Source organism: Corvus moneduloides, chromosome 9 (genome assembly GCF_009650955.1).
Source record: "Corvus moneduloides isolate bCorMon1 chromosome 9, bCorMon1.pri, whole genome shotgun sequence".
Taxonomy (NCBI): domain Eukaryota; kingdom Metazoa; phylum Chordata; class Aves; order Passeriformes; family Corvidae; genus Corvus; species Corvus moneduloides.
In genome coordinates this window covers 31,321,775-31,347,538 of record NC_045484.1, presented here as the reverse complement: position 1 = coordinate 31,347,538, position 25,764 = coordinate 31,321,775, and the positions used below count along the sequence as shown (strand labels likewise).

Genomic DNA, 25,764 nt, shown 5'->3' with positions numbered 1-25,764 from the left:
TCAGAGAAGGAATAAATAGTGAAAACTCAGGTTTTCGCTACAAAAGAAAAGTATAAACTATTATAAGCATTAGAATTATTTTCCAGAAACCTGAGAGACCAATCCAGTTGCTGTGGCACAACTCCACTCCAAACTTGCCTTTTCAGCTCCTGCTTCTGAAGTCATTTTTATGAACATTTCATTTGCATAAACGACCTGATAATCACGGAGGCAAAAATAAACCCACTTTATGGAGCTTTGGATCCAGCCATAAGGAGCAGACCAGCTTAATCTGCCTTATTTTTCCCTAAAAAAGGTGGAAAATGCAGCTTTGGAGTAGCCAGGGATCCCAGAACATGACTCTGCATGAGAGCATCGCCACATCTCTTTTCACACAGGAACAAACTGCCCCATGTTCATCAAGCACACGGATCTTGCCACAAAAAAAAAAAAAAACCCAAATCCAGACAGAAACCATGATTTCCCTTCTGGCATTCCATGCCCTGAGTTCCAGACGCCAAACTCAGCAGATCTCCTCTCACTTCCCTGCAGATGAAGTTCATCTTTTTTATTTTCAAGTTGGGCTTAAATATTTAGAGGTAAATCAGGAAATCCAGCGTGTGGAAGTGAGACAGCTCCTTCGTGGGCTCTGGGATGAGCCCGGAGGCAGTGCCACACTCCTGCTTTCCCAGGATAATCCCACCCCGTGCTCCACACCATTCACACCACCAGAACCAAGAATTCCAATACAAGGGTACTATTCCAAGGTACAAGAAGACCCCCAAAGGTGGGTGTGCAGTGCTGGTGCTGGACTGAGCGAGGGGCAGGAGGAAGCACGGAGCAGGGGGAATGTGCTGCTGGAATATCCGTGCTGAGGGATAACGCAGTCCCTGCTGCCCTCAGCTCTTCCCAGAGCTCCCAGCAAGCACCTGAGAAAGGAAACCCAAGCCGGGATTTTAGCTGGAAACACCAAAACTGCCCCGAGCACCAGGAGGAGGCAGCTCCTCCACGGCCTCTCCTGGGTCTAAACTGGGAGATGCCGCTGGAGTGGGGACATCAAAGTGGGAATTGCCCGAGTGGGGACCTTGGAGCCAAGGAAAAAGGAGGAAAGGAAGGATCCAACGCCCCTGGTCACCACCAGCCTGATCCCTGCCTCCTGCTGCTGCTCAGCCATCACGGTCACCTGCAGGGGTTTGCTCCATGATCCCAACAACCCGTGCCAGGCAGTGCCACCCCAGGCCACTCCTTTGCAGGAGGGGACACACTTTGGGATCACACATGGAACATTCTCCGGCACGCCCCGTGCCAGCAGCACCCCCAGCTCTGCCTGCAAGCACCACAACAGCTCCCAAATGCTTCCCTGGGGATTTGAAGCTCCTCGCGCTGCTGCAAGCGAACCTCCTGCTTTTCGTTCTTGTTGAAAGGATAATGTTGGCTCAGTGCCCGCGGGATGAAACTTCCCCCAAAGCCTCGGGGGACTGGCCACTCACCCTTTGTCCCCTCTGGGATGTGACACTGCTCGGAGAAGGTGCCATCGGCCCCAAACCGAGGGTTTCCCCTCCCCGCATCCTCCCCAACGCTCCTCATCCACCAGGGACCCAAAAACCTCCAGCACCTCCAACCAAGCACCCCAGCAGCACAACCTGGCAGCAGCGCAGGGGAGGTGCTGGCAGTGCCAGCGCATTCCCGGAGCCCTTCCTGCCGAAAACTGGGATGGGAGGTGGGGAGGAGGCAGCGAAGCCGACACCCTTTGGGTTTGAATTAACCAGCCCGCTCCGGGGAACGAGCAGCTCGCGGGGAGAGTGGAGAGAAGCCCTGGTTGACAGAGTCAAGTTCCTCGGCAGCGCAAGCGGCTCCGCTCCCTGGTTTTCACCTCCGTCTGGGAACATTCGGAATGTTCGTTTGGGGTTTTGGGTTTTTGGTTTGGGGCGGAATTTTTTGGTGGGTTTTTTTGTTGTTGTTGTTTTGTTTTGTTTTTTGAAAAGGGAATCAACGAGGAACAAGAGATCAGCGGGACAAAATGCACAAATCAAATCAAAACGATTCCGGTCGGACCGGCGATGTCATCTAAGTAGCCATAGCATTCCGCACGGGAAGCTCGATTGGATGGAGCCTGGAAAGCTGGATTGGATGGAGCCTCGGAAGGGAACCCCGGGAGCGAGAGAGCGAGAGCGGGGGAGAGCGAGTGGTTACCGGGCGTGCTTTGCACAACTTACCTTCGAAAGTCAAATAAAACTTTCCTCTGTCAAACCAAACGAGGGAAGGCTGTTCATTCTCTGTATGGCCAGGAGTTGAAGCGGGATGGGAAAGGTCAAGGAGAGGGAGAGAGAAGGACACAGTGTGAGTCACAGAGCAGGTCATTAATGTCGCTACGGGGAGGGGGCGGGCGCTGCAGGGCGGTCACACGTGCAGGGACAGGGGCGTGACACCCGGGCGCTGGCTTGGGAGACAAAGCGGAAAGCAAAGCTATGGAAGCCCAGATGGAAGAGTCGTTCTGCCCGCTGGGTGAGCAGTTTGGAGGGGTGCTCTCGCTTTTTTTTTTGGCTACAGTAGAAGAGGCTTTGTCGGCTCATGCATCCGTCAGCGTGTTCTGCCTGCGCGGAGCGGGGCCAGCGCGCCCTGCGCCCCTCAGCGCCGGCGCCGCCTCCGCCAGCATTCCCGGCGGGAATGCCACCCCGCAGGGACACTCAGGGACAGTGACACGTGGCTGTTTGCTCTCGCATCTCAGGACACGACACTTGCAGAGAACCAGACACACGCACACAGAGCAGCAGACCCTAGCTGGAATCTTCCCTTTCCCGTCACAACCAGCTCCCTGCACTCCCACCGCCTCCAAAGCCACCACACTGGAATAACTCGGGATGGGGTGTGTGTGGGGGGTGGGGAGAAACAGCTTTTTGAGCTGCTAAATGAACCTTTTGGAATTTGGGAGGTGCCAACCTTCCACCTCCGAGTCCTTTGAGTCACTGAGAAACTGTCATGCAAGGTGCTGCGAGCGGTGGGTGCCGCTCCGAAGGCGGATTTCTTGGAAAACTCCCTGCTAGTACAGTACCTGCCGGCGTTTCACTGCGCCTTTCAAACGCGGGCAGTTTGGCAATAAAAGCATCATCCTCTGATAACACAAGCAGAAGAAACGCAAAGGAAAGAAAGAAAGAAAAAAGAAAAGAAGAACACAAAAAGAATGAAAACACGGATCCCAGGTGAAACCAAGCAGCGCACTTGTATCAACGGAGAGACAGAGAGATGACGGAAGGGGCACCGACACGGGAATAAACCAGCTCCTTGCTCTGCCAGGAATTGTCCAGACTGACACGCAGCCAACGAGGAAAGCACACCAGAACAGCACGGAGGACACGGAGATGGAACAACCTTTCACATGCTCTTGGACAAACTCCATCGGACTTTGCCACAGGGAACGGGGAATGCGGTGGAGACGGACTCCAGCCCCAGCTGCATTGGGGTGTCCCAGACCCCCGTGACCTGCAGTGCTCCCTGATCCCAGACCTGCCCATCCCTGCACACCTCCCACCCCAGCTTCTCCTCATTTGGGAATTAGAAGTGCTCCCTTCTCTGCTGTGGGTTTTCCTGGATGCTCGCCCAGCACCAGCGCCCGCCCTTGCCTTGGTGGGGACAAGGAGATGCTTTCCCAATGCAGATCCCAAACCCTGTCTGTCCCTGCCTGTCCCCCATCCAGCTTTTCCCAAGGTTTAGGTTGGATGCCAGCTGAAAAGGTTCCTCATCCAGAGGGTGCTGGGCACTGCCCAGGCTCCCCAGGGAATGGGCACGGCCCTGAGGCTGCCAGAGCCCCAGGAGCGTTGGGACAACACTGCCAGGGATGCCCAGGCTGGGATTGTTAGGGTGTCTGTGTAGGGCAGGAATTGGATCAGTGATCCTGGTGGATCCCTTCCCACTCAGCATAATCTCCGCATGGAGCTGGAGATGCAAAACATAGGATGCTCCTCCTGGCTGCCCCATCAGGGCTCCATTTGGAGCTCCCCATCAGGGGTGACGCCAGAGCCCTGATTTTGGCTCTCCTCCAAGGAAACCCCCATGGAGGGGGTGGGACCCCAGTCTGGGACCCCAGCCCAGCAGCTTCACCCCCCCTGCTCAGCGTGGGGAGGTGGTTAAAACACCCAACAGCAGCTCTTGTTCCCAAAAAATGTATGAGAGAAAAAAATAAATCTAAACTGAGAGCCTGAGGCACCTCGAGAGGTGGGAGCAGCCCTCAGCCCGCTCCCATCGCCCTTCCCAGCCTCCTGCAGCCCCTGGGACCATCCCTGTTCTCAGCCTGGCTGTCCCCTCCACCAAAACCACGTCCCTGTGGCCACCGTGCCCTCAGGCACCAGTCAAGGCCACTGCCAGTGCCAGCAGCGGTGGCCTGTGGCACAGGGGACGCTCAGGGCTGGCTGCCCCTCGCTCCAGGTGGCGCTTTCCCCAGCGAGGTGCTGTGACAGTGACAAGAGCCGGAACAGGTACGAGCACCCACAACAGCTGAGAGTGAAGCAACGACAGGATGGAGACGCAGTCGGAGACTCCAGCAAACCCACGGGGAGGGCTCGGTGCCACCGGCACCGCGGGGACAGCGCCGTCACCAGCACCTTCCAGCTGCCACAGGCGGGGTTGGTGGCAATGCCACCGCTCCCCACGGTGACAGCAGCGGCAAACGCTGCAGCCAGCACGGTGGCCGAGCGCACGGGAACTCCCGCCAGGCTGGGTTTTCCAGAGGGTTGGGAAGAGAAGACAAAGGAGGAGGGTGCTCCTGGGAGAAGATGGAGCTGCAGGAAGCGAGGGGCGAGGGGCTGGCAGCCAGGGGGTGGCGGGGATGGAGGGGGGGAGCGCTGGCAGCAGGGATGGGGGGACAGGAGGGGACAGGAGGGGATGGAGGAGGGAGGTGTGGGGGGACCCAGCGCCTGGAGCTGGGAGCTGCCAGCCAGACTCGATTCCCACTCCTTGTCTGAGCCCCGGGGTTTTGGCAAACCCCATTCTTTTCAGGACGCTCCTCCGAAAGGAAACTGCAGCGTTTGGTTCTGCTCTAGGACGTGCCAAGTGGCTGGGAAGAGGCTTTTCCAAGACCCCTTTTCCTGTTACCGCTTTAAGGGGAAGTGTGAATTTAAGACATTCCAAGAGACTTAATATTCCTGGATCCCAAGGTCTGGCTTCCAGCCCCACTCCCCTCCAGGCACAAGCATCCCCTGCAAGAAAAGCTTATTTTGCCCCAATTTACAGCCCAGAACCACATTTCACATTACAATTCCCTTGACTTTCACCAAACATCCATTTCCCACAACATTTGGAAAAACTTCCCTCCCAGCATCACCCTCCTGATCCATCACCCCCCTCAAATCCCTGCTAGCATTTAAAACCCTGATGAAAGCTAACGAATCCAACCCCAAAGAACGATCTAGCGAGTGAAAAGGCCTCGGGAATTACTGGAGGACGTAGGAAAGGTGAAAGAACAGCAGTGCTGTGTGTGTTTACCGACGGTGGGAGTGGTGGCTGCACTCAGGGAATTGGTGGAAGATATGGAAGAAGTACTTTCAGCACGAGCTAGAGGTGCTATCGGAGGAGGGCTGGAGGAGTGGATGGGAGGGCTAAAAGGCCTGGACTGGAGAGAAACATAAAACAACACAGAGTTAAAGCAAATCTGCACAGAAACGTTTGCATCAAACCAATAAAGTTTTGCCTGGACCCTCAGAGCCTCCTGATTGCTCCACTGGTGTCCCGGAGGAAAAACTGGAATGAGTTCTTTTAGTGCCAATGGCATTTGAGCTCGGAGCTGGGAAAACAGATTATCCCCACCATCGTGTGGGGGTGGGCGTTTGAGATTCCCACCCATCCACGCTGAGGATGGGAGCCCCCAGGGGCTGTGGGATGGATGGGATGGGCTCGGCACCAGGAAGGGAGCAGTGCCCACCAGATGCCAGCTCCCCAGGCCCTCAGGGATCCTTTGGGATCAATCCTAAAACCCTCACACCTTACCTGAAGCAGCCGGGGGCAGCAGGACAGGACACCACGGCCCAGCTGGGTCCACCGTTCCCGGGACAGCCCGATGCGCTCTGCCCCGCCCCCAGACCCTTCCCTGGGGCACGTTCCCATCTCAGCCCATTCCCTGCCTCTGCCACGACTGCGGACCGCGGTTTGCCCACGGTTGGCATCACCAGACTGGCAGAGCAGAGGTGGGCACAGCCCTTCCCACAGGGAATTCACCCCAGCGGACAAATCCTAGTAAACAATCCCCAGCCCATCCCGGTGACCGCTCCGCTCCACTGTCTCGTTCCAGACTGGCAATGCCACCCACCACCACCCCTCGCACATCCCTGCCGTGGCCCCGGTGCCCCCCACGTACCACGTCGCTGACGGGGGGTTTGCCAGGGGGCAGCTTGGGCCGGGACGGGGGCCGGGGCGGCGGCGGCGGGGGGGTGCCACATGTGGCCAGCGGCGTTCCGGGGCGAGCCGGGGACGAGGAACCTGCAACAAACGGGAGCTGTGAGCGCCCCACGAGCTGTGCCCCCACGGGTGCCCACCCCAGAGCCCCACGAGCTCCCCGTGACCACGGCACAGCCCAGCAGCTTTGCACGGAACGTTCCAGGATTGCTGATGCCCACGGGGTCCTGGCAGGGGCTGCTCAGTGCCCGGTTCCCTCAGCAAAGTTGTTATCAGAGGAGTCGTACAGCTCTCCCAAAAAAACGGGGGCAGCGGGAAGATGGTGATGGATGAACCACTGCTCCAGGGGCAGCACAACCGGGAATTAGGGATCTGCAGCACAGGGATAAAGCTTTGTCCCAGCACAGAAGGGAAAGGGTGGAAGGGGAAGGTTCTGGGATGTGCTGGGAGCAAATCTCCCACACAAATCCCAACCCTCTGGAAGAGGCTCCCAGAGGAAGGGGTGCTGATCCCAGGGCTCACATGGGCCCTGGCCCTGCTGCAAAGGGGGATTTTTGGGATCCAATGGAAATTCCAACAGGTGCTTCACCAGAGATCCAGGAGCCTGCTTCACTCCACACACAGGAATTCCTTCCAGGAGGAGTCCAGCAATGACTGGAGCTGGACAGAGCGGGCAGGGGTGGCACCAGGACGTGAAGGGCAGCAGGAGTGGGAGGGAATTCAGTCCCCATTCCCAGGACAACTGACCCAGTGTTTGCCATGAACTTCCACGGAGCTCAGCAGCCCCAGGGTTGGCTCACACTGATGAGATGATGACTTAATAATTTTCCCACTTCCAAGAGAATAATTTCCTAAATCGTTTGGGTGAGACCCAGATTAAGGAAGGAGCAAAGCTGGATTTATAGAAACGACAGGAGGTGAAGGAGAGCAGGCTCAGACAAGAGAGGGCCTGGCTTAAAGGGAGTAAATTCCAGTCCTTCCTCTGCACAAATCCAACATTCAGGCCACTTTTATTAAAAAGCCTAATTTGGCAACCAAAGCTTGAATTTTCCCCTTCCTTATCCTAATAAAAGCCTGACAAAATAGGAAACATTGTGGGAAAATATCCTTGTGAGTGGCACAGGGAGGGTTCTGTGGCCACCAGGTAGCCAAAGCCCTGCCAGATGGTGGCTTCTGTCCGGGGAATGGGTATTTCCTAGCACCAGAAACTGACAGCATGTGGAAACCAGCATGGAATCAGAAACCTGCTGGAAGGCTGGGCTTGGAGCAGCGTGGTGTGGTGGAACGGGGCTGGAACAAGATGAGCTCTGAGATCCCTTCCAACCCCACCCTTCCACCGTGACCCCGCACAGGGCCCCAGCCCTGCCTCGGGGACACCCACAGGAGCTGAAGGCAGGAGGGGATCCTGGCATGGCTCTGCTCCCCAGCACCCAAAAACCGGCCTTGGGAGGGTGGAAGGACAGGTGCTGGGTCTGTGCCACACCCCTGGATCAGCTGCCACGGGCTGCAGCTTTTGGAGGATTTGCACCATTTTTGGGTGGCTGTGTCCACTCTTCCATTTTCCAGTTCGCTGCGCTGGGGAATGCCGAGGTGCAGCAGGATGCAAAGCAGTCCAGAACTGAGCCAGGAGACAATTCCTGGGGAGAAGGGATGTGGATCTTCTGGGACAGGCTGAGCAGGGCTTCTCCATTTCATCCGCTCCCACATGGGGAGCCCCAGCACGTCTCCATCCTGCACTCAGCTGGGAAGGGGCTGGAGAGCAGTGCAGGATGAATCCTGGTGGTTCCTGCTGCTGGAAGCTCCTGGAGAAGGCCCAGCTCCAGCAGTGGCAGCAGCAGCTGGACACTGCAGCCCCCACAGGGCCCCCCAGCCACCCCCAAACCAGCACAGAAAAGCCACCAGCACTGAAGCAAAGCCACACTCACAGCACCAGCCACACTCGGGGCCCCCTCCGTAGAGGTGACGAACGCCCCAGGCAGTGACACAACTTCCAAGCTCCCGTGACGAGGGTGACAGTGGTGGGATACGGAGCTGGGGGGCTGCACACCCACCCCACCACCGGTGCAGGTTCCTCAAGGCTCTGTGAGGTGATTCCCTCAAAAATCACCGCTGGTGGGTGCAGGATGGGAACACAGGGCTGAACTGGGGTCAGGCCCTAAAAGAGCAGGCTCAGGCTGCAGCTCCTCAAGCAAGGAGGGTGAGGAAACCGAGCCTCCCCGAGCTCGCTGGACCTAATGAACATTTCTAATGAAGCAGGTGAAGGCAGGCAGAGGCAGCAGGCTCTCCCGTGGGAGAGGCTCACCCTGGAACACATCTCCCCATCCCCAGCTGAGCATCCCCACCCAGAGCCAGGAAGGACCAAGCACCGCTCAGACCTGTAAATAATCGGGGTGAGAGGACTCGATTTAAAACCCCCCGGGATCTGAGGCTCGCTCAGATGATTTGCCTGAAACATTTCTATACTCACGGAGGACAAAACTGCAGCAACAACAACCCCGCGCCCAATTTTGGGGTGCGGCTCCCGGGAGCTTTGGGGAAGCCGCCCCACAGGAGCACAGCGAGGGGCAGGGAAGGACACGGGAGGCGCGGGACACACGCTGGAAGCACGGGACGGCCGGGCACGGGCACAGCCAGGCGGGAGGGGACGGCGGCGGTCAGCACGGGCACACCGAAGCACACCCGAGCTCTCAGCACGTACCGCTGGTGCTTCCCGTGCTGGCGCCCGGTCCGGGGGACGACACCACCGCGCGGTAGGTGGGCGGCGGAGGGGGCGGCGGGGTGGCTCTTTGGCCCGGCCCAAAATCTTTGGGAGAGGCGACCGGCTCGGCGGAATCATCCTTAAGGTGGGGCTGCTCGGAAAGCTTCTTGGGAACGTCTTCGAGCTGCAGCGGCGAGGGCAGCGGGCGGGGATGCTCGGCCGGAGCGCTGGCCGGGCTGCCCGCGGCCGCCGGCGGGGACGGGGCTTTGTCCCGGGGCGACAATTCCGGAGGCGCGTTTTCCGGGGATTGATCGGAAAAATTGACCCACTTGTCTTCCGCGGTGGCAGCAACAGATTTGGGGGACGGCACGGGGCCAAAAATGCTGTCCAAGTCATTGATGGACGGGAGTTTGTCCCGTTTGGGCTCTGCTGCTGCCTGGTCCCCTCCTGTGGTCAGAGGAGGTTTATTTTACACCGAGCATTAAGCGAGGGCTCCGCTACTCTCTACGGGCTCTACTTCTACGGGAGAGGCCCCAAAAACACCTTTTCTTATTTCTATTTATATAATTCATGGGCAAGAACGTTTCCACCACAGCCATGTGCGACATGGAATGAATCCTGCGGGATCCAGAGGCTGGAGGAGGGAGCATGCACCACGAGCCAAGAATCCCAAATCCCCCCAAACTGACAGCCTTTTTTGTCCTCTAAACCACATCACGTCCTTATCAGCAGCTCGGAGGTACCAGCAGATACCAAAGGTGTGCACTCAGCACTCTGGCACGCCCCACTCTCTGTCTGAATATATATTTATAAACACTCAGGTATAAATATATATATTTCAACATGCTGCTTGGACACTGCTGGAGGCTGGACATGCAGCACAGGATGCACACAGGGAATGTATTCCAGCCACAGGGAATGTTATTCCAGCCACAAGCGGGAACAGATCGGGACTTCAGAGCTCTGCTCACTGAGCCACCACACACCAACATTCCCACCTGACTCCAGAACCACCACAGATCCATCAGCCAAGCATTTCACATCCAGGGAAGGGAGATCCTAACACTGAAACAGCATCACCCCATCCCTGCTCCTCTCTTTTGGGGATCCATCCACGGCTCTACATTTAGGGTGGAGGGGATGAAATAGGATTTTGCTAAACCAGACCTCAGCCACTTGCTTTACAAATCCACAAGACACAGCCCAGCAAATGATCCAGCATTTGCTGCTGGGAATGGATTGATGGATGGAGATGGACACCCTGCCAGCCTGGCTGCTCCCACAGACAGGAAAATTGGGATACAGGAGCACAGATGAGGTGGTGATGGACAGAGCAGTGAGGCCAGAGCAGGGGAGCTCTTCGTGGCAAAGGAGTTTCATCCCAAGGGGCTCTGACTGCCCCCACACAGTGCCCGATCCAAAGGCACTGCCTTCCCTGCTCACACCCCGCTTTTCCATCAGCCAGCACCATGAATTATATGCTTGGAAGCACCTGATGTCCTCCGGCTGCATCCGACACCTTTCCATCCCCGCCCTCGGGTTGTCCTTCATTCCCAGCACCATTCTCCCTCCCTGCCCCGGGCTGCAGTACCAGGGGCGCTTTTCCCACCTTTCAGTAGGAATTGGGGGGCAGGGAATGCAGGAGCAGCTCCCTGCCCCAGGCAGAGCCTGCACACCCCATTATTTCCTCAGCACAGCCCATGCAGGGCTGCTCCAGGCAAGAACAGGGCTCTGGAATTTGTGAATATATCCCAGTTCTCAGCAGGATATTAAGACTAATCCTGCATTGCATTCCCAGAGTGACTGATCCAAAGGCAGGGATGCTGTAAAGAACATTAATTTCACCAACTTGGGAGCCAAAAAAATCTTTGTGCTGCTTCTACTGCAGCATCCACTGAAACACCACAGAGCTGTGGCTGCCCTGGATCCCTGGCAGTGCCCAAGGCCAGGCTGGACATTGGGGCTGGGAGCAGCCTGGGACAGTGGAAGGTGTCCCTGCCCATGGCAGGGTGGAGCTGGATGAGCTTTACACTCCCTCCCAACCCAACCCGGTCTGGAATTCTCTGAATTCCGAGGGAAGAGGATGCACAGGGACCAAATCCGTGTCCAAAACACAGCCACAGGGACCTGTCCCCCCAGTGCCACCCCAGGGCCCCGATTAGGACCTGTCCCCCCCCAGTGCCACCCCAGGGCCCCGATTAGGACCTGTCCCCCTCCAGTGCCACCCCAGGGCCGGCGCTGCCAGGGCTGTTACCGAGTGCCAGGGGCAGGGGGGAGCCGGTGCGCGGCGGCGTGGCCGGGATGTTCTTCGGGGGGAGCGGCGGAGGGGCTGGAACAGAGCACAGAGGGGAGAAGTTCAGCTGGAGAGCAGCAGGAAGCATGGGATATTCCATGGAATATGAAACAGGATTGCTGGGAAAAGGGGATAAGGCTGCGATGAGCTCCGAGCCCCGTCCGAGCCGGCCTTGGGCACTTCAAGGCTGGAGCAGCCACAGCATCTGTGGGAATTCCAGCCCAGCCCCTCCCCACCCTCACAGCAGGGATTCCTTCCCGACATCCCATCTATCCCAGCCCTCTGGAATTGGGAAGCCATTTTAGTTGGGTTTTATGGAATTTTTTCCCCCCATTTTTACATCTCAGCCCACGCTCCTGTTTCAAACCCCTAAATTAGCACTTTAATGAAACCTGGAGCCTCTGAGGCACGGAGCTGCCTCCACCTTTCTCCCGCACCCATCCCACGTGGATCCAGGATGTGCCTAGGGGATGGGGAATGCTGGGGCTAATTAACAGTGGCTAATTAACCAGCGCTGCTTTACAGGGGCATTTCTGCAAAGGAAATGGTTCCCTAGCTGCCCCAGGCAAAGGGAGAGCTGCAATGAAAATCAGGGATTCGGGGCTGTGCAGCTCTTCCTGATGTTATCCTGGAAAAACTGGTGCTTCCAACTTTTCCAGCCAAATAACCACGGCATGAACGTGCAGGATCGGGATCCATCCCTCCATCCCGTATCAATCCCACTCCCTCCTCCAGCCCACGGTGCTGTTACCCAAGTCAAACCAAGGGGAAAAAACCAAAACAACCTCTTATTTAAAATATTATGGAATTGCACAGCCCAGATGAGGAAAACCCAAATCTTTGACCTGATTTCTGTAGGTATTAATTTAGTTTTGTGGTCACTTACTTCCAGTTGGAAAAGGTCTTGGAAGCTTTGGGGACTCTACGTTTGTGTTGACAGGCTGGGCTGACCCCCATATCTCAGGCTGGTCCAGAGCAGCTGAAAAAAATCAAAAATAACCATTTGAAAGCAATGAAAAACCCAAACATTTCCTTCCAAACACCAAAGCACGCGGATGAGACGCTGAGGCTCTGGGAAAAGAGGGACCAGACAGTGACAGAAACCTCATTAATTAAAGACAGGGGGTTCTGTAACAGTGGATAATTAAAAGCCTGTCTGGGTTTGAAGCAGGACGTGCAATTAGTTTGACACTCATGCTGCTTGACAAACAAAACAATGCCAGGGATGGATTTGGAGGCTTTTTAGGGGAAGGAAAGCATTGTACTGATGGCAAAAACGGTCCAGAATTTCAGGATAGGCAAAAAAACCAAACCCCATCAGGTACTAAAATGAAAAGAGAATTGTATTCACTGGGAATAAAGGGGGGGGGAAATGGATATTTTTATATAGAATTGAAATTTCTTGGAGTTTTTTGTGCAGAAAACTGCACACAAACATTGCTTTGATGAAAGGAATTAACTGGAGTCGTTAATGACAGGACATAATGAGGCTACAAGGGCAGTGGCCACTCCCTGAGGTCCTGGAGGCTCCAGAAGGAGGAGGAGGGAGGGACAACCCGCTCCAGGGGGTGAATGAGGTTAGTTTTGGGGAAAACAAGCCTTGCAAGGTCCCTGTGCTTTGGGAGAGCGGGGAAAAACCAGGTTTGGAAGGAAGCAAAGTGTCTCTGTCAAACAAGCACTGTTTTGGGGGGAAAAATGCCATTTTTGAGGTGGCATTTCCTAGGAATGGAGGCGCTTGTCCAACAGCTGCATCCAGAATCCTGGATGGAGTTAAACTCCCCCTGCTCAAGGGTTTGATGGGGAAGTCCTGAGTTTGGATATTCTTGAGCTGTTCCCTGTCAGGATCTCTCCCAGACTTCGTAATTAACTAATTGACTTAAGCCCTTGCTCTGTTTCCATCCAACCCGAATTAACCCCGGCCTGAGGCCGCCCAGAACGCAGCCGCCCATCCTTCAACCCCTGCTTCAGCTTCTTCCTCCTCCAGCAGGAGGGCTGGGAACCTGGGAATCAGGGAATTGGTGAGCTTGGAAAAGCCCTCTGAGCCCATCGAGCCCAACCATCCCCCAGCACTGCAAATTCCACCCCGACCTTGTCCCCAGGTGCCACAGCCACACGGCTTTGAGATCCCTCCAGGGACGGGGCCTCCACCCCTGTCAGGGCTGGAGAACCTTCCTGTGTCCCTGCCAGGAGATGCCACCACGGCCCCAAACTCACCACGACCCCAAACTCACCCGCCACAGCCCCCAAACTCACCCGCCACAGCCCCCAAACTCACCATCCAACTTCTGCTCCTCGAACGCTGACTCCAGCGGGGGCCCGAAGAGCGGGGCCAGCGCCGCCGGATCTTCCCCGCTTTTCCTGCTGTGGGATGAGACAAGAACAGAGAATCCATGAGGGTCCTTCTTGAGTTCTGACCCCATGTTCGAGGCAAACACAAGTATTTTCAAGGGCTTTTTCTATCCCAGACCAACGAGGAGCTGGCCAAACACAGGATTCCAGGTGGGAAAAAGGGAAAGGAGAGTGGTAGCAGCACGGTGCCAACCCTGTGGTGCCACAGCAGCTGGGGGACAGCTCAAGCTGCTTTAGGATTAGTCCAAAGTTCATGGGAAAGGATCAAAAAAAAAAAAACCCAACCAAAAAAAAAAACCCAAAAAAACAAACAAACAAAAAAAAAAAAAAAAAAAAAAAAAAAAACCACCAAAAAAACCCAAAAAAACAAACAAAAAAACCCCCTTGAGATCTGGGCCATGCTCTGGTCCAACACACCTTGAGTCGGACCCTGGAGCTGCACAGGGCACGTTCCCAGTGAGATTTGGGGTTATTCCATAAAAACCTGCGTGTTTGCTGTCCTGAACCAGGATATCCCTGCCAAAGGTTGGCCAGCTCTCCCTATGGATCAGGCTCAAGGTGGCTTCCAGCAGGGAATGCCCTTGGTGCTTTTGGGGGAGAACAGGGACAGACACTGAGCATCCCAACCATTGTCAGCCCCTCAGTCCTGCCAAAATCCTGAAATGGTTTCGGTTGGAAAGACCTTAAAGCCCATCCCATCCCATTCCATGGCAGGGACACCTTCCACTATCCCAGGCTCATCCAGCCTGGCCTTGGGCACTGCCAGGGATCCAGGGGCAGCCCCAGCTGCTCTGGGCACCCTGTGCCAGGGCCTGCCCACCCTCCCAGGGAACAATTCCTTCCCAATCTCCCATCTAACCCTTCAATCTTCCCATCAAGCACAGTGCAAGTGGGAAGGTTCCAAACCCACACTGGGATGAGGTGCCTGAACCTTGGATGATCCCCCCCAGGGCTCTGGACTGACCTGGCAGGGTCTGGCGTGGGCGTGGAGCGCCGGGGCCGCGTGATCTCCTCACCTGCAGGCAGGACAGACATGGATGAGAGTCGTTCCCATTCCAGAGCATCCCCCTGGGCCCCCAGACCCTGTGGTGGCAGGGGGGTCACACCTGGTGTCCCAGCTGCCCTGCTGGGGAGGTGCTGGCAGGAAAAATCTGCTTTGAATTCAGGTTTATCGCTGGGGAGAACAGAAGCAGGGAGCTGCACTGCCACAGGTATCCCAAGGATGTCCCCCACACCCTTCTCCAAAGAAAGGTTTTTGGGAGCCACCAGCTCTGCCAGAAAACTCAGCCATTTTTCCCCACCACCCTCCAAAACACCTCCACCAACTGCAAGAACTTATTTTTTCCAGGCTGCAGGAGATACTTACTGGATAAATTCCTTTTAATCGTGCCCTGGAAGGAGAAACACAAGAATAAGTGGGATGCACAGGGCCACGAGTGCATGGCAGGTGTCACCCCAGGAGCGAGGCAGCCCAGCAGAAGGGGCAGGAGTTGTCAGAGGGGACATTTACTGGACATGGCTGAACTCCAGGGAGCAGAAAGCCCTACAGAAAACCCTACAGAAAAGTTCTGAGCCACACGAAGCCACCACTGGCAGCTCCGCCTTTGGAGTTATCCCAAGTGCCACATCCACAGGGATTTCAAACCCCCCAGGGACGGGGACTCCTTACTGCCATGGGCAGCTGTGCCAGCAGCTTGTGGAGCAAAAGCCAAATCCCCCTAACCACAGGAGCGGGGACATCCCAGAGCAAGCGGGGTCTCCGGGGGTTCTCAAGGATGCAGGTGGAGAACTCCCATCACGGAGGGCCCTTTGTGTTATCCAGGTCCCCCCATCAGCTGGGATCACACAACGGGGTGTGTGACACCACTGGCACGTGTGCCCACCCCAGAGCCCCGGCATGGGCAGGGACCCCTCCGTGGCTGCATTCCTGGGAGCAAGAGGAGCAGGTTCTTACCGGGCTGCGCCGCTGCGGTCAGCGAGAGGGGAGAGAAGAGACACCTGGTCAGAGAGCGACAGGTCAGCACCCCAGGGTCCCCAGCAGCCACCACACCTCCCGGGGGGCTCCTTCCCCACACCTCGTGGTCACCCTGGGAGAGCCCCCAGGGCAACCCTGATCCTGGGAAATGGGGGGGATTTATTTCCTCATCACTTGGAGAAACCCCGACAGCACCACAGATGGGATTCCTGCCTTCTCCTACCTTTGGATGCACCATGGTCCAGGTAAAACCCAGCCCTTGCACACCTTGTCCAAATTCTTGGGCCTAAACCACACCCCCAGAGCACAGTGAGAGCCAAGCCCAGCTCTATTTTTAAACATCCTATTTTAAAACGCACTAAGTCAGCCACAGAGGAAATTAAACTTCCTTCTAGAAGGGCAGGATTTGTTATTTGCTTTTGACAGTTCAGCTCTAGAGACAGGACAAGAGCACACGAGGCTGGGTTAAAATATTCCGGGAGATCAAAACGGTGTGTCTTACCGGACTTTTCCTCTAAAAGAAGGCAGAGAGAGGAAAAAAACAAAGAGAATGAGAAGGTGAGGGGTTTTTTTATAAAGAGGAACCAAAGGTTTGTGTCAGGTTAAGGACATGGCAAAGCAGAGGGACAGCAGCGTGCCAGGGTCACCCGTCCACGTGGGAGACCGGAGGGAGAGGAAATATAAAACGTTTGGAAATGTGAAAGTTGTGTGTGAGCCATCTCCTGGAAAGAATTCCGTTGTTTTATCATTCCAGGCCCTGCTGTCCATTCCCAGTCAAGGCACCAGGACTCCCAGTCCAGAGGGCTGGGAACAACGGGGACTATGGACACAGCGGACACAGGCCCTGGCACAGGGTGCCCAGAGCAGCTGGGGCTGCCCCTGGATCCCTGGCAGTGCCCAAGGCCAGGCTGGACATTGGGGCCCCTCCCAGCCCAATCCATGGGATTTAGGATCTCCCACCCCACCGCTCCCTTCCAGCGGGGATGTGGTGCCGGAGCTGGTTTGGGAGAGAAGACAAGTCCAGGACAAGGGCAGGGACCTGGCAGCAAATCCTGGAATTCCTGTGGATGCCAGACTCCTGCAGGCAGCTCCTGCCCGGGGCTCTGGAGCTTTCCTGGCCCGTGCCAGGATCCGGAGCAGCCCCGCTCCCCGGCCCATCTGCTCCCTTTGGCTCCACACGCCGGATTTGGGATCCCCACGTGCAGCAGCAGCAGCAGGGATCCTCCTGCCCAGCCTGGCAGGGGCTTTTCCCTGAGCACATCCCGCAGGGAGGCTCCAGCTCCAGCCCCAGGGATCTCTCCAAGGCACAGCAGTGGCCCAGCCCAGCAGCCCAATCCCACAGCCCAGCCCACACAGGGATCCTCCTCACCCCTTCCCAGCCTCGGCAGGAAAAGCACCACGGGAAAGAGGAGACAAAACTCAGATTTAGGGAAATGCACATTCCATAAGAACTTGGTTTTCCTATTATTATTAATAATAATTATAATATTTCAATTGTTCATTTTGATGTTGTGTTTTTCCCCCCTTTTTTATGCTTCCCAAAGCGTCCAACTGCCATTTCTAATCCTTAAATGCCAACAGAAACTCCCTGCTTGGGAAGCAGAAATAAAATCCACGGGTTTTATTTCAGATTTGCTTTGGCTTGGAGAGTCATTCACACTTCAGATCCAGGTTATTTATAAATCATGGAAAGCTCTGTCTGGGAAGACACTAAAGCCCACACTAAAACCTCCTGAAAGCCCAGAATCCAATCTTTTCATGGCTGAACAGATTGGGATGAGCCAATGGGAATCTTAACAAGCCTCAGGAAAAGCAGAAGGGGATGGTTTTTATACCAGGATGGACTAAGGAAAAACAACCTTTCCTTCCAGGAACCTGGACTCACCTCCAGGGTGAGAAATATCCCGCTAAAATCCCATGGAAAATTCTCACAGATACTTTCCCTGGCTTGGGAATCAGGGCAAGGCCCTGAATGATGCTGATTGAAAATTCCTCTTGACTGGAAATGATTGAAATTCCCCCTTTTTCCTTGTTGAAAAATGAGAAGGGGGAAGGGGGGGAAATCAAGGAATAGTCCATCCTGACCTCTTTTATGAGCAGGAAAGGGAATTTTTAAGGCGTTTTGAACTGGAAACATCCTTTCGACACCTCTGAGCAACACCTGCAGCCACATCCCTACGGAGCAGACCCCAAAAGAAGGACACCAAAGCCAACCAGAGCATCAGCTCCCACCACCTTTGGGATGATCCCTGTGGAGCAGCACTGCTCTGGGAGCGCTGGGAGAGTGGGAAGCAGGAATAACTCACCACGGGGGAGGGAGACAGCGCAATGTTGCCTATGGAGGCCTTGAGCTCGTCCACGGTGGCCGCGCTGCGCAGGACGTCCTTGGCCTGCAGGGGCTTGATCTTGATGTTGAACTTCTTGTGCGCCTCCTCCTCCTCCTCCGACTCGCTCGAGGAGTAGAAGTGCTTTCCTTTGGTGGGTACAGCACAGTTAAGGAAATTCCCTTCCCTGGGGAGCTGGTGGTTCCCAAATGCTGACCCCACAGGCGATCCTGTGCCGTGCCCCTGCACAGCCAGAGGATGTGGAGCTGCTGCTCCCAGGGATAACTCCGGCCCTGGGTCAGCCCAGCAGGGGTTGTATCCGTGTCCGGGTTTCGTGGAATTGTTTTGGTTGGAAAAGCCCTAGGAGACAATGAGGTCCAACCATCCCCCAGTGCAGCCCTGTGCCCCCAAGTGCCACATCCACAGGGATTTTAAATCCCTCCAGGAATGGGGACTCCAGCCCCTTCCAATTCCTGACCAGCCTTTTCCATGAAGGAATTTCCCCAATATCCAACCTAAACCTCCCCTGGAACTTGAGGCTGTTCCCTCTCCTCCTGTCCCTGTTCCCTGGGAGCAGAGCCCGACCCCTCTGGCTGCTCCCTCCTTGCTGAGAGCCAGAAGCTCCTCCCTGAGCCTCCTTTTCCCCAGGATAATCCTAGACACGGTGATCTCCATGGAGCATCCCATGGGATGCTCCCACTCCCTCATTCCATAGCAGTGAATCAAAGAATTCAAATTGCCCTCTGCTCCAGAGCCTCAGGCAATTCCCTCGGGAATTTGGCTTTATCTGTGGAGTGCCAGCTCCAAATGAAAAGCAAAAGGTGGCAATAAACAGTGATAACAATTACTAAGAAATAATAATAATGAAATAAAGAGAGCCCGTGAACGCAGCTCCTGTTCCAGGCTGTAACCCAAGAGGCAAAGCCAAAACCAAAGGATATATCCTGGTTCCTCGGGTCGGATGCTGTATCCCTCCTCATCCAGCTCAGGTGAGTTCTGGATAGGGAACAAAAAAAAGCCCAGAAGAATGAGGAATGTCAGTTCCTGGAAAGCTGGAGCAGCTCTCTCCTCCTGTGGGGAGGGATGTCCTGCACTGCCCGAGCCCTGGGGCCACATGGACCAAAGGGCACCTCAGATTCCACGATTATTTTGCAGAAGGAAAGGTTTTAATCCTTTTTTATAATCCAAGGTTTTCCCTGGGTAAACTGCAACATCCCTTGGGCCAGGACAGAGCTCTCCAGAGCCACCTCATTCCTGGGAATTCTGATTGACCTGCAGATGTGGAACTGGGATCTGGGCACAACTGATTTCACCCCAAAAGCCCCAAATCTGTGTGGGAACAGCCTGGGATTCCCATGGGATGCAGCTGGACACAGGGAAGCTCCGGGGGGCACTTACATATCTGTCCCAGTCGATCTCCGCGTAAAATCCATTCGGGGCTCCGTTGGTTTTCTTCTGCAAGGGAAAATTCCCACGGTTTAAGTGAAGGAACCCGGAGTGCAGCGCATCCCACATGCCACTGGGTGTTATTCCACACCCCCACAGCAGAGATCCAGCAGCATTCCCCATCTCTGGAATTCTCCCATAGCAGAGAGATGAGAGGAGGGAGCTTTTTGAACATTCATTAGGTGAACATCCAACATTTCTTCAGGAAAAGCGAGGGAATGGCTGTTTCTCCGTGTGCTGGGATGCTCCAGCCCTCGGGAAGAGCTGGCAGCCGTGGAAGCTCCCAATGCCAGTCGAGCAGGGAAATTTATTGGGGTAAACCCCTTCCCCAAGAAAGGGGAATCCCGGGAAGGATTCCGATCCCATTATCCCGCATGCCAGGCGTTGTGAATTCGGGATGGAGCAGTGGGAAGGGTCTGGGATGAGTCAGTCCGTGCCACGGGACACCAACACACAGAGGAATTGCTGCTTTGGATTGAGGGAATTCGGCTTGGAAGCGGCTCCAGGCATCCGTCACCTCTGGAATCCTTTCCTGGTTGGCTCTGGGCACCCAAAACCCATCCTGAGTCCCATGGCCACCACAGCCAGTGACCAGCGAGGCCCCCAGGGCCTGGCCTTGGGCTGGGCTCACGATTTTGGGCACCTAAATGGGATAATCCAGAGGGAGCGTTCCCAGCCCAGCTCCCTGCCAAGGGTCTGACGGGATGCACTCCCTGATCCCCATCTTTATTTTAAGGTGAAATTCTAAAATCTGGATTTGCTCCAGAAATAAAGCCCAGTCTGAACCCAGCACATTTTGGAATTGAACGCTACAGGGCCCAGCTCTAGCAGGGACATTTCAGTCTAACACCAGGGATAAAAGCAGCAATAATTATTTAAAAAAAAAACAACCCACAAACCTCTCCTTGTTTTCAGGTTAATGTAGAAAATAAAAATAGAGATTGGAAACAGCTGCTCTGGCAATTGCCCCCAAACTCCTCAGCCAGCAAATCTGGCCCAAGCCAATTAGCAGGAGTGGGAAGGAGGATGAGGGACTGCGCTTTAGCAGGACACCTGGTCCCTCTGCCCCCGGCACTCCTCAGGCCTCCCTCGGTTGATATTTTTAGAGGAAACCTGGAATTTGTCCATTTTCACATGGATTTTTACATTTCTTTTCTACGTTAAACAGAAAACTCCCCGAAATGCTGATGGTGGTGGAAGGGGAGGTGGAGGTGAGGCTGGAGGAGCAGAGGGCTGGGCAATACTCACGATGCCATCCCTGTCTGGTGACCCTCTGGAAAGAACAGAGAAAGGAGCTGTGTTAGTGCCCAAACTGCACCCAATTAACCCATGGAAATCGTTTTTTAATGAATTCATAACAGCAAAACCCGTAATTGTGGCATTATCAGCACATCCGAGTCACCTGCCCCTTGTGGAGCCCACACAAGGACACTGAACTCTTTCCCTCACGTTATCAGATGAGACATTTTAGGTTTAGCAGTAAATAAAGTGCTCCTGCTGCCACTGGGGCTGGCACTGTCCCAGCCAGATCCTGCACCCATCCCACAGCCACATCCCTGCCCCACGTCCCTCCTTTTGCAGCAGACAAAAATCCCATCTGGAGGAATTTCCAGGCTTTAATTCCGCCACAAGGACAGACCCTCCTCTGCTGAATGGACTGGGAAACTGCTGAGGCTCCTCAGGGATCCTAATCCCCAGCTGCTTATGGGATTTGGGATTGGGGCTGGGTCACAGCAGCTCTGCAGCCACATCCTGGCACTGCCCAGAGATGCTGAGGGATTTAGGGAACACGAATGTCCATGGAATCCAGACGGGCTCCTCCACCTCCCACACATTCCCGAGTTCCCTGCGCTGCCAGGGATGTGCCACCAGCTCCCATCTGACTCGGGGCATCATGGAAACCCGCTGGGAGCTGCTTGGTCTCACTGGGAATAACGCCTTTCCTTAAAGTTTTCCAATTAATCCGTGCTTGTGTCCCATCTCTCCTATTTTAGGCTTTGTCTCGTTGCAAAAAAAACCCTGAAATCCTTCGGAAGTGGCAAAAATCCCCTCTGCTTTCATGTTTCCCCCTCGCTGCGTGATCCCAGCACAGGGGTGTCACCTCCCGCTGCCATCCCAGCTGGAATTGCTGTGGGGACCCTCCCGAGGAGGAGAAAGAGCAGCAGCTCCTTCCCCACAGCAGCTCCAGGGACCCCAGTGCGGTGTCCTGGGGATGTGGTGGCCTGGCCGTGGCCGGGGGTGGCCGCAGGGTGTGGCAGATGCCACCACTCGCCCCTTCTCCCGTTCCATCCCCGCTGCTGGCAGGGATTTGGAGAGCGCCCAAAGCCCTTTGGGCCGTGACCGCGCCGTGACCCCGCCGTGCTAATCACGGCTGCTGCTAATTGCGGTGTCCTCCAGGGTGGCCTCTCTGCGACCTCCCCACCACCCCCGGCGCGCTGGGATCCCTCGTCTCCCCGCCACCAGCTTCCCAATCCATGGGAACAGCGGGATGGAGCCGTGGAAATCACAGCGCTGGATAAAGGCAGCGCCCAGCCCCGGCTCCAGCGATGTTCCCTGAGGAGGAGATGCCAAGGAGCCTCATTCCCACCTATCCTGGTAACTCACACACGGCTGGAGCTCCTGGTGGATGGATGCCACCATCCCTGGGGACAGCAGGATGACAGCTCGGGGCTGCACATCCCTCTGTTGGGATGTGCTCCATGTGTCCCCTGTTCTGGGCCCCTCTGTGCAGCAGGACAAGCCCTGCAGAGATGCCAAGGCCACCAGGGTCACCTGGCCTGGGTCACCTCGGCCACCTCCAAAGCAATTCCCACCAGGATGTAAAAAGGCTCAGGGAAGCAAACCCAAATGGAATGAAAGGAAAAACCCCCACATTCCTGCTGGCAGACATTCAACACCTGAGCAGCGCTGCAGGAGGGGACTCCCTGCTGCCTGTCCCCTGCTGTCCCCAGGGCGTGGTGGCACAGCCCCCTTTGCCACAGCACTTTGGGACATCCACCCCAAAGCCACAGCAGTGGTGGCTGGGAACCACGGAATTGGCTGGGAACCATGGAATTGGCTGGGTTGGAAAGGCCCTCTCAGATCATCAAATCCAACCACGCCCAGCACTGCCAAGGCCACCACTGCCCCATGTCCCCAAGTGCCACATCCACACGGCTTTTAAATCTCTCCAGGGATGGGGACTCCACCCCTGCCCTGGGCAGCTGTGCCAGGGCAGGACAGCCTTTTCCAGAAGGAATGTTCCCAATATCCACCCTGAGCCTCCCCTGGCCCAGCCTGAGGCTGTTCCCTCTCCTCCTGTCCCTGTTCCCTGCCAGCAGAGCCCGACCCCCCCCGGCTGCCCCCTCCTGTCAGGGACTTGTGCAGAGCCACAAGGTCCCCCCTGAGCCTCCTTTGCTCCAGCCTGAGCCCCTTTCCCAGCTCCCTCAGCCTCTCCTGGGGCTCCAGCCCCTTCCCTGGGCCGGGCTCAGCACCCACACCCAGCATCCCCCAGCAGAATTCCCTGCCAGCTGCTTTCTGAGCAGCAAAATCCCAGTGCAGCTCCAGCCCCTGCACCTTCCCCACCCGGAACCTGCACAAACCTCTGGGTAAACAAAAAGGAATTTGCGTCTCTGAGGAACTTGGGGCACGGGCAGAGATGAATCTGCCCAAGCTCCAAGGAGTTGTTTTCCACCGGTGCCCAAAAATCCCCCAGGGGAGGAGAGCTCTGCCCAGCTCCGAGGAGATCCCGCACACGCTGGGCCTGCAAGGGGCAACAGCTGAGATGGGATCGCTCTTCAGACTCGCTCCAAAGATACCAGCAGCCCGGGATGTCCCAAATTCCCTCTTTTCCTGGCGCACCACAGCAGCTCCTGCCCTATCCCATCAATATCCCATGAGCTCTTCTCAACTTACGTGGAATCAGTGTCCTTTTCTTTCTTGCGTATGCCAAAGGCCTTCCGGGTACGTTTTTTCAGTCCTGAGGGGAAAAGGAACACCAAGAAGAAGGCAGTGTTAATAATATGATGCATTATCAATAGATATTAATCATATAGATTTAATTAATGAGAATAATTTTATTAATTAAATGCATTCTATATAAATATATATTTATATGTATATAAAAATATAAGAAAAAATTAAATATAGAAATATGCAAAAATATATTTTAAAAATATAAGAAAATATGTTAAAATATATTAAAATGCATCTTAAAAATACATATATAAAATATACACATATTAAAAATATACACATATTAAAAATATACACAAAAATATTTTTTAAAAATATAAAATATATATATTTAGGAAATATAATACATATATAATATCTATTAGAAATAGAAATTTTATATATATATATATATATATATATATATATATATATATATAGGTGTATATCTATATAAATAATATAACCCTTCCAATAAATCCTCCTAAAGGTTCCTCATTCCCTGGCCGGCTGCAATCCATAAATGCAGGGAAGACAGGGAAGAGCCAAAGCCAAGGGATCACAGTGTTAAGGAGCTGCCAGGAGGTTGTGTGGACATTTATTTATTTATTTGTTCATTCAACACCTATGAACTCCCTCCCAGCATGTGGCACTGAGTTATTCCCCAGTCCATATTTCCCAGTTCATATTCCCAAGCTTTCTGTCCCACTTCCTCCCTCCTTTCCTGTGCTGTTGGTGGGCACTGATGAAAGGAGGGAAAACCCTCCTGGGAGTTAAAACCCGGTTTAACCCCTGAGGTTGGCCGTGCCCAGCATAGGTTTGGATCTGCACCATTCCTGGGACCAAGGATGCTGGAGCCAGGCGGAAAGTCCTGGAATCCCAGAGCCCCCCAAAGCAGATGGAGGAGAGGGGGTTTCTCCAAGCTTTTCCCTCTTTTTGCAGGATGCCAGCATGGTTTGGGCTGGAGAGGATTTCAATGCTTATCCTGTTTCACCTTCCCCTATCCCAGGTTTTCCAGCATACGAGATCCATGTATCCCATAGCACCAGCTGGGAGTGCCGCTGAGCCCCGCAGGCTCATCCCGCCCCATTCCCGGGTGGCTCTGCTCTCCCCACATCCACCCTTTTCCCCATTCCCACTGCTCCAAGGCTCAGGGGAGTCATTAATAACAGAGCAACATTCCCATTCTTCTCCCCCCTGGAAAATCCTCACCCTCCAAACCCAGAGCAGAACAAGGAGGGCTGGAAACCCCCAGAACCGAGCTGTTGTTTGGTCTCCTCTGAAGCAGAACCCAAGCTGGCTGAAATTTGTCAGAAGCCTTCTGCTGGGTTATGTAAGAGTTCCATCTGCTCGGAGTGGGGGTGATGGAGGGGAAAAAACGGGATATTTGGGAGCAGGAGAACAAAAAGGAGCTCTGCCTTTGGAGAGGACAGGGCTGCTGGGAGCAGATCCCCAGCAACTCCCCCGGTCACCCCAGGGCGAGGCAGTGAGGGTGACCCCACAAAGGGACACGGCTCAGAGGGGGACAGGGCTGGCATTCCCCAGGACTGGGATTTCCCAGGAGCTCCAGTGTCCCCTGACATGGGGAAATTTCCCATCCAGAGGTGCAGGGACTGAGCCAAGGGTTGGGATTCGCACCCTCTGCGCCTCAAGTCCCCTGTCAGGTGGTTTTAGGGCTGAAGTACCCTAAGACCTGTCCTGGCAAGACTCAGCCTTACAAAAAGTAATCACATCTTTTCCATAGAGGTCACAGCCTTCAGCCACAGAAATTCCATGTGGACTGGAATTCTCTGGACTGGCGATTCCAGCACTGCCAGAGCAGCCCCAAAGCTGAACCAACCCCGGTGCTGGTTCCTCTCCCTTCAAACACAAAGTCTCTCCAAATCCAGGCCATCGTTTTTCCTGCTGTCCTTAAGAATTCTGCCTGAGAAACACAATTCACCATTTAACACCGCAAAACTTCCTCTATTTTATTCTTGAGAATGACCAACATCATTTTTTGCACCAAAAGCTTAATTCTGGATGCAAACCAACCCTGTTCTCCCACATCCAGCCCCTCACCCTCCACCCCCAGGCTGGGAGAGCAGCTGCGGCCTCTGGACCCCCAAATATTGAGGGGAATTCCCTGGAGGAAAAATTTACTCACTGGGGAGCATGAAACTTCAAAGGAACTCTTACCCAAGAGGAAAGGTGGAGTTTTTAATGCTCTTTGAGATGAGTAGAGCTTAAAAATAAATGCTTTAAATTAATTCTACTTGGTCTGTGCACAAGGATAAACTTTATCCATGGCCATGGCAGACCCGAGACCTGTGGGGAGCAGGGAAAGAAGGGAGGAGGAGGAGGGAGAGGAGGGGAAAGGTGAGATAATCGCTCCTAGGTTTGG

General features: G+C 54.8%; 1 protein-coding gene across 16 annotated transcripts in view; it reads right to left on the bottom strand.

Moving 5' to 3' along the window:
• The window catches only part of SGIP1 (SH3GL interacting endocytic adaptor 1), a 48,717-nt gene that overhangs the window by 9,147 nt on the left and 13,806 nt on the right, over nt 1-25,764 (bottom strand). For 8 of the 16 annotated variants that reach the window (XM_032117931.1, XM_032117923.1, XM_032117934.1 and 5 more), the window contains exons 3-19: nt 23,343-23,406; nt 20,697-20,721; nt 19,401-19,457; nt 18,944-18,998; nt 17,985-18,160; nt 16,181-16,192; nt 15,658-15,669; nt 15,070-15,094; nt 14,668-14,719; nt 13,630-13,715; nt 12,241-12,333; nt 11,316-11,390; nt 9,062-9,508; nt 6,326-6,447; nt 5,458-5,584; nt 3,032-3,091; nt 2,196-2,255 (exon numbers count right to left, since the gene is read on the bottom strand). In XM_032117931.1, coding sequence (XP_031973822.1) covers nt 2,196-2,255; nt 3,032-3,091; nt 5,458-5,584; nt 6,326-6,447; nt 9,062-9,508; nt 11,316-11,390; nt 12,241-12,333; nt 13,630-13,715; nt 14,668-14,719; nt 15,070-15,094; nt 15,658-15,669; nt 16,181-16,192; nt 17,985-18,160; nt 18,944-18,998; nt 19,401-19,457; nt 20,697-20,721; nt 23,343-23,406 — 1,548 coding nt within the window. The remainder of the gene's footprint in view (nt 1-2,195; nt 2,256-3,031; nt 3,092-5,457; nt 5,585-6,325; nt 6,448-9,061; nt 9,509-11,315; nt 11,391-12,240; nt 12,334-13,629; nt 13,716-14,667; nt 14,720-15,069; nt 15,095-15,657; nt 15,670-16,180; nt 16,193-17,984; nt 18,161-18,943; nt 18,999-19,400; nt 19,458-20,696; nt 20,722-23,342; nt 23,407-25,764) is intronic. The other 8 variants (XM_032117926.1, XM_032117925.1, XM_032117933.1 and 5 more) reach the window with 8 other exon arrangements.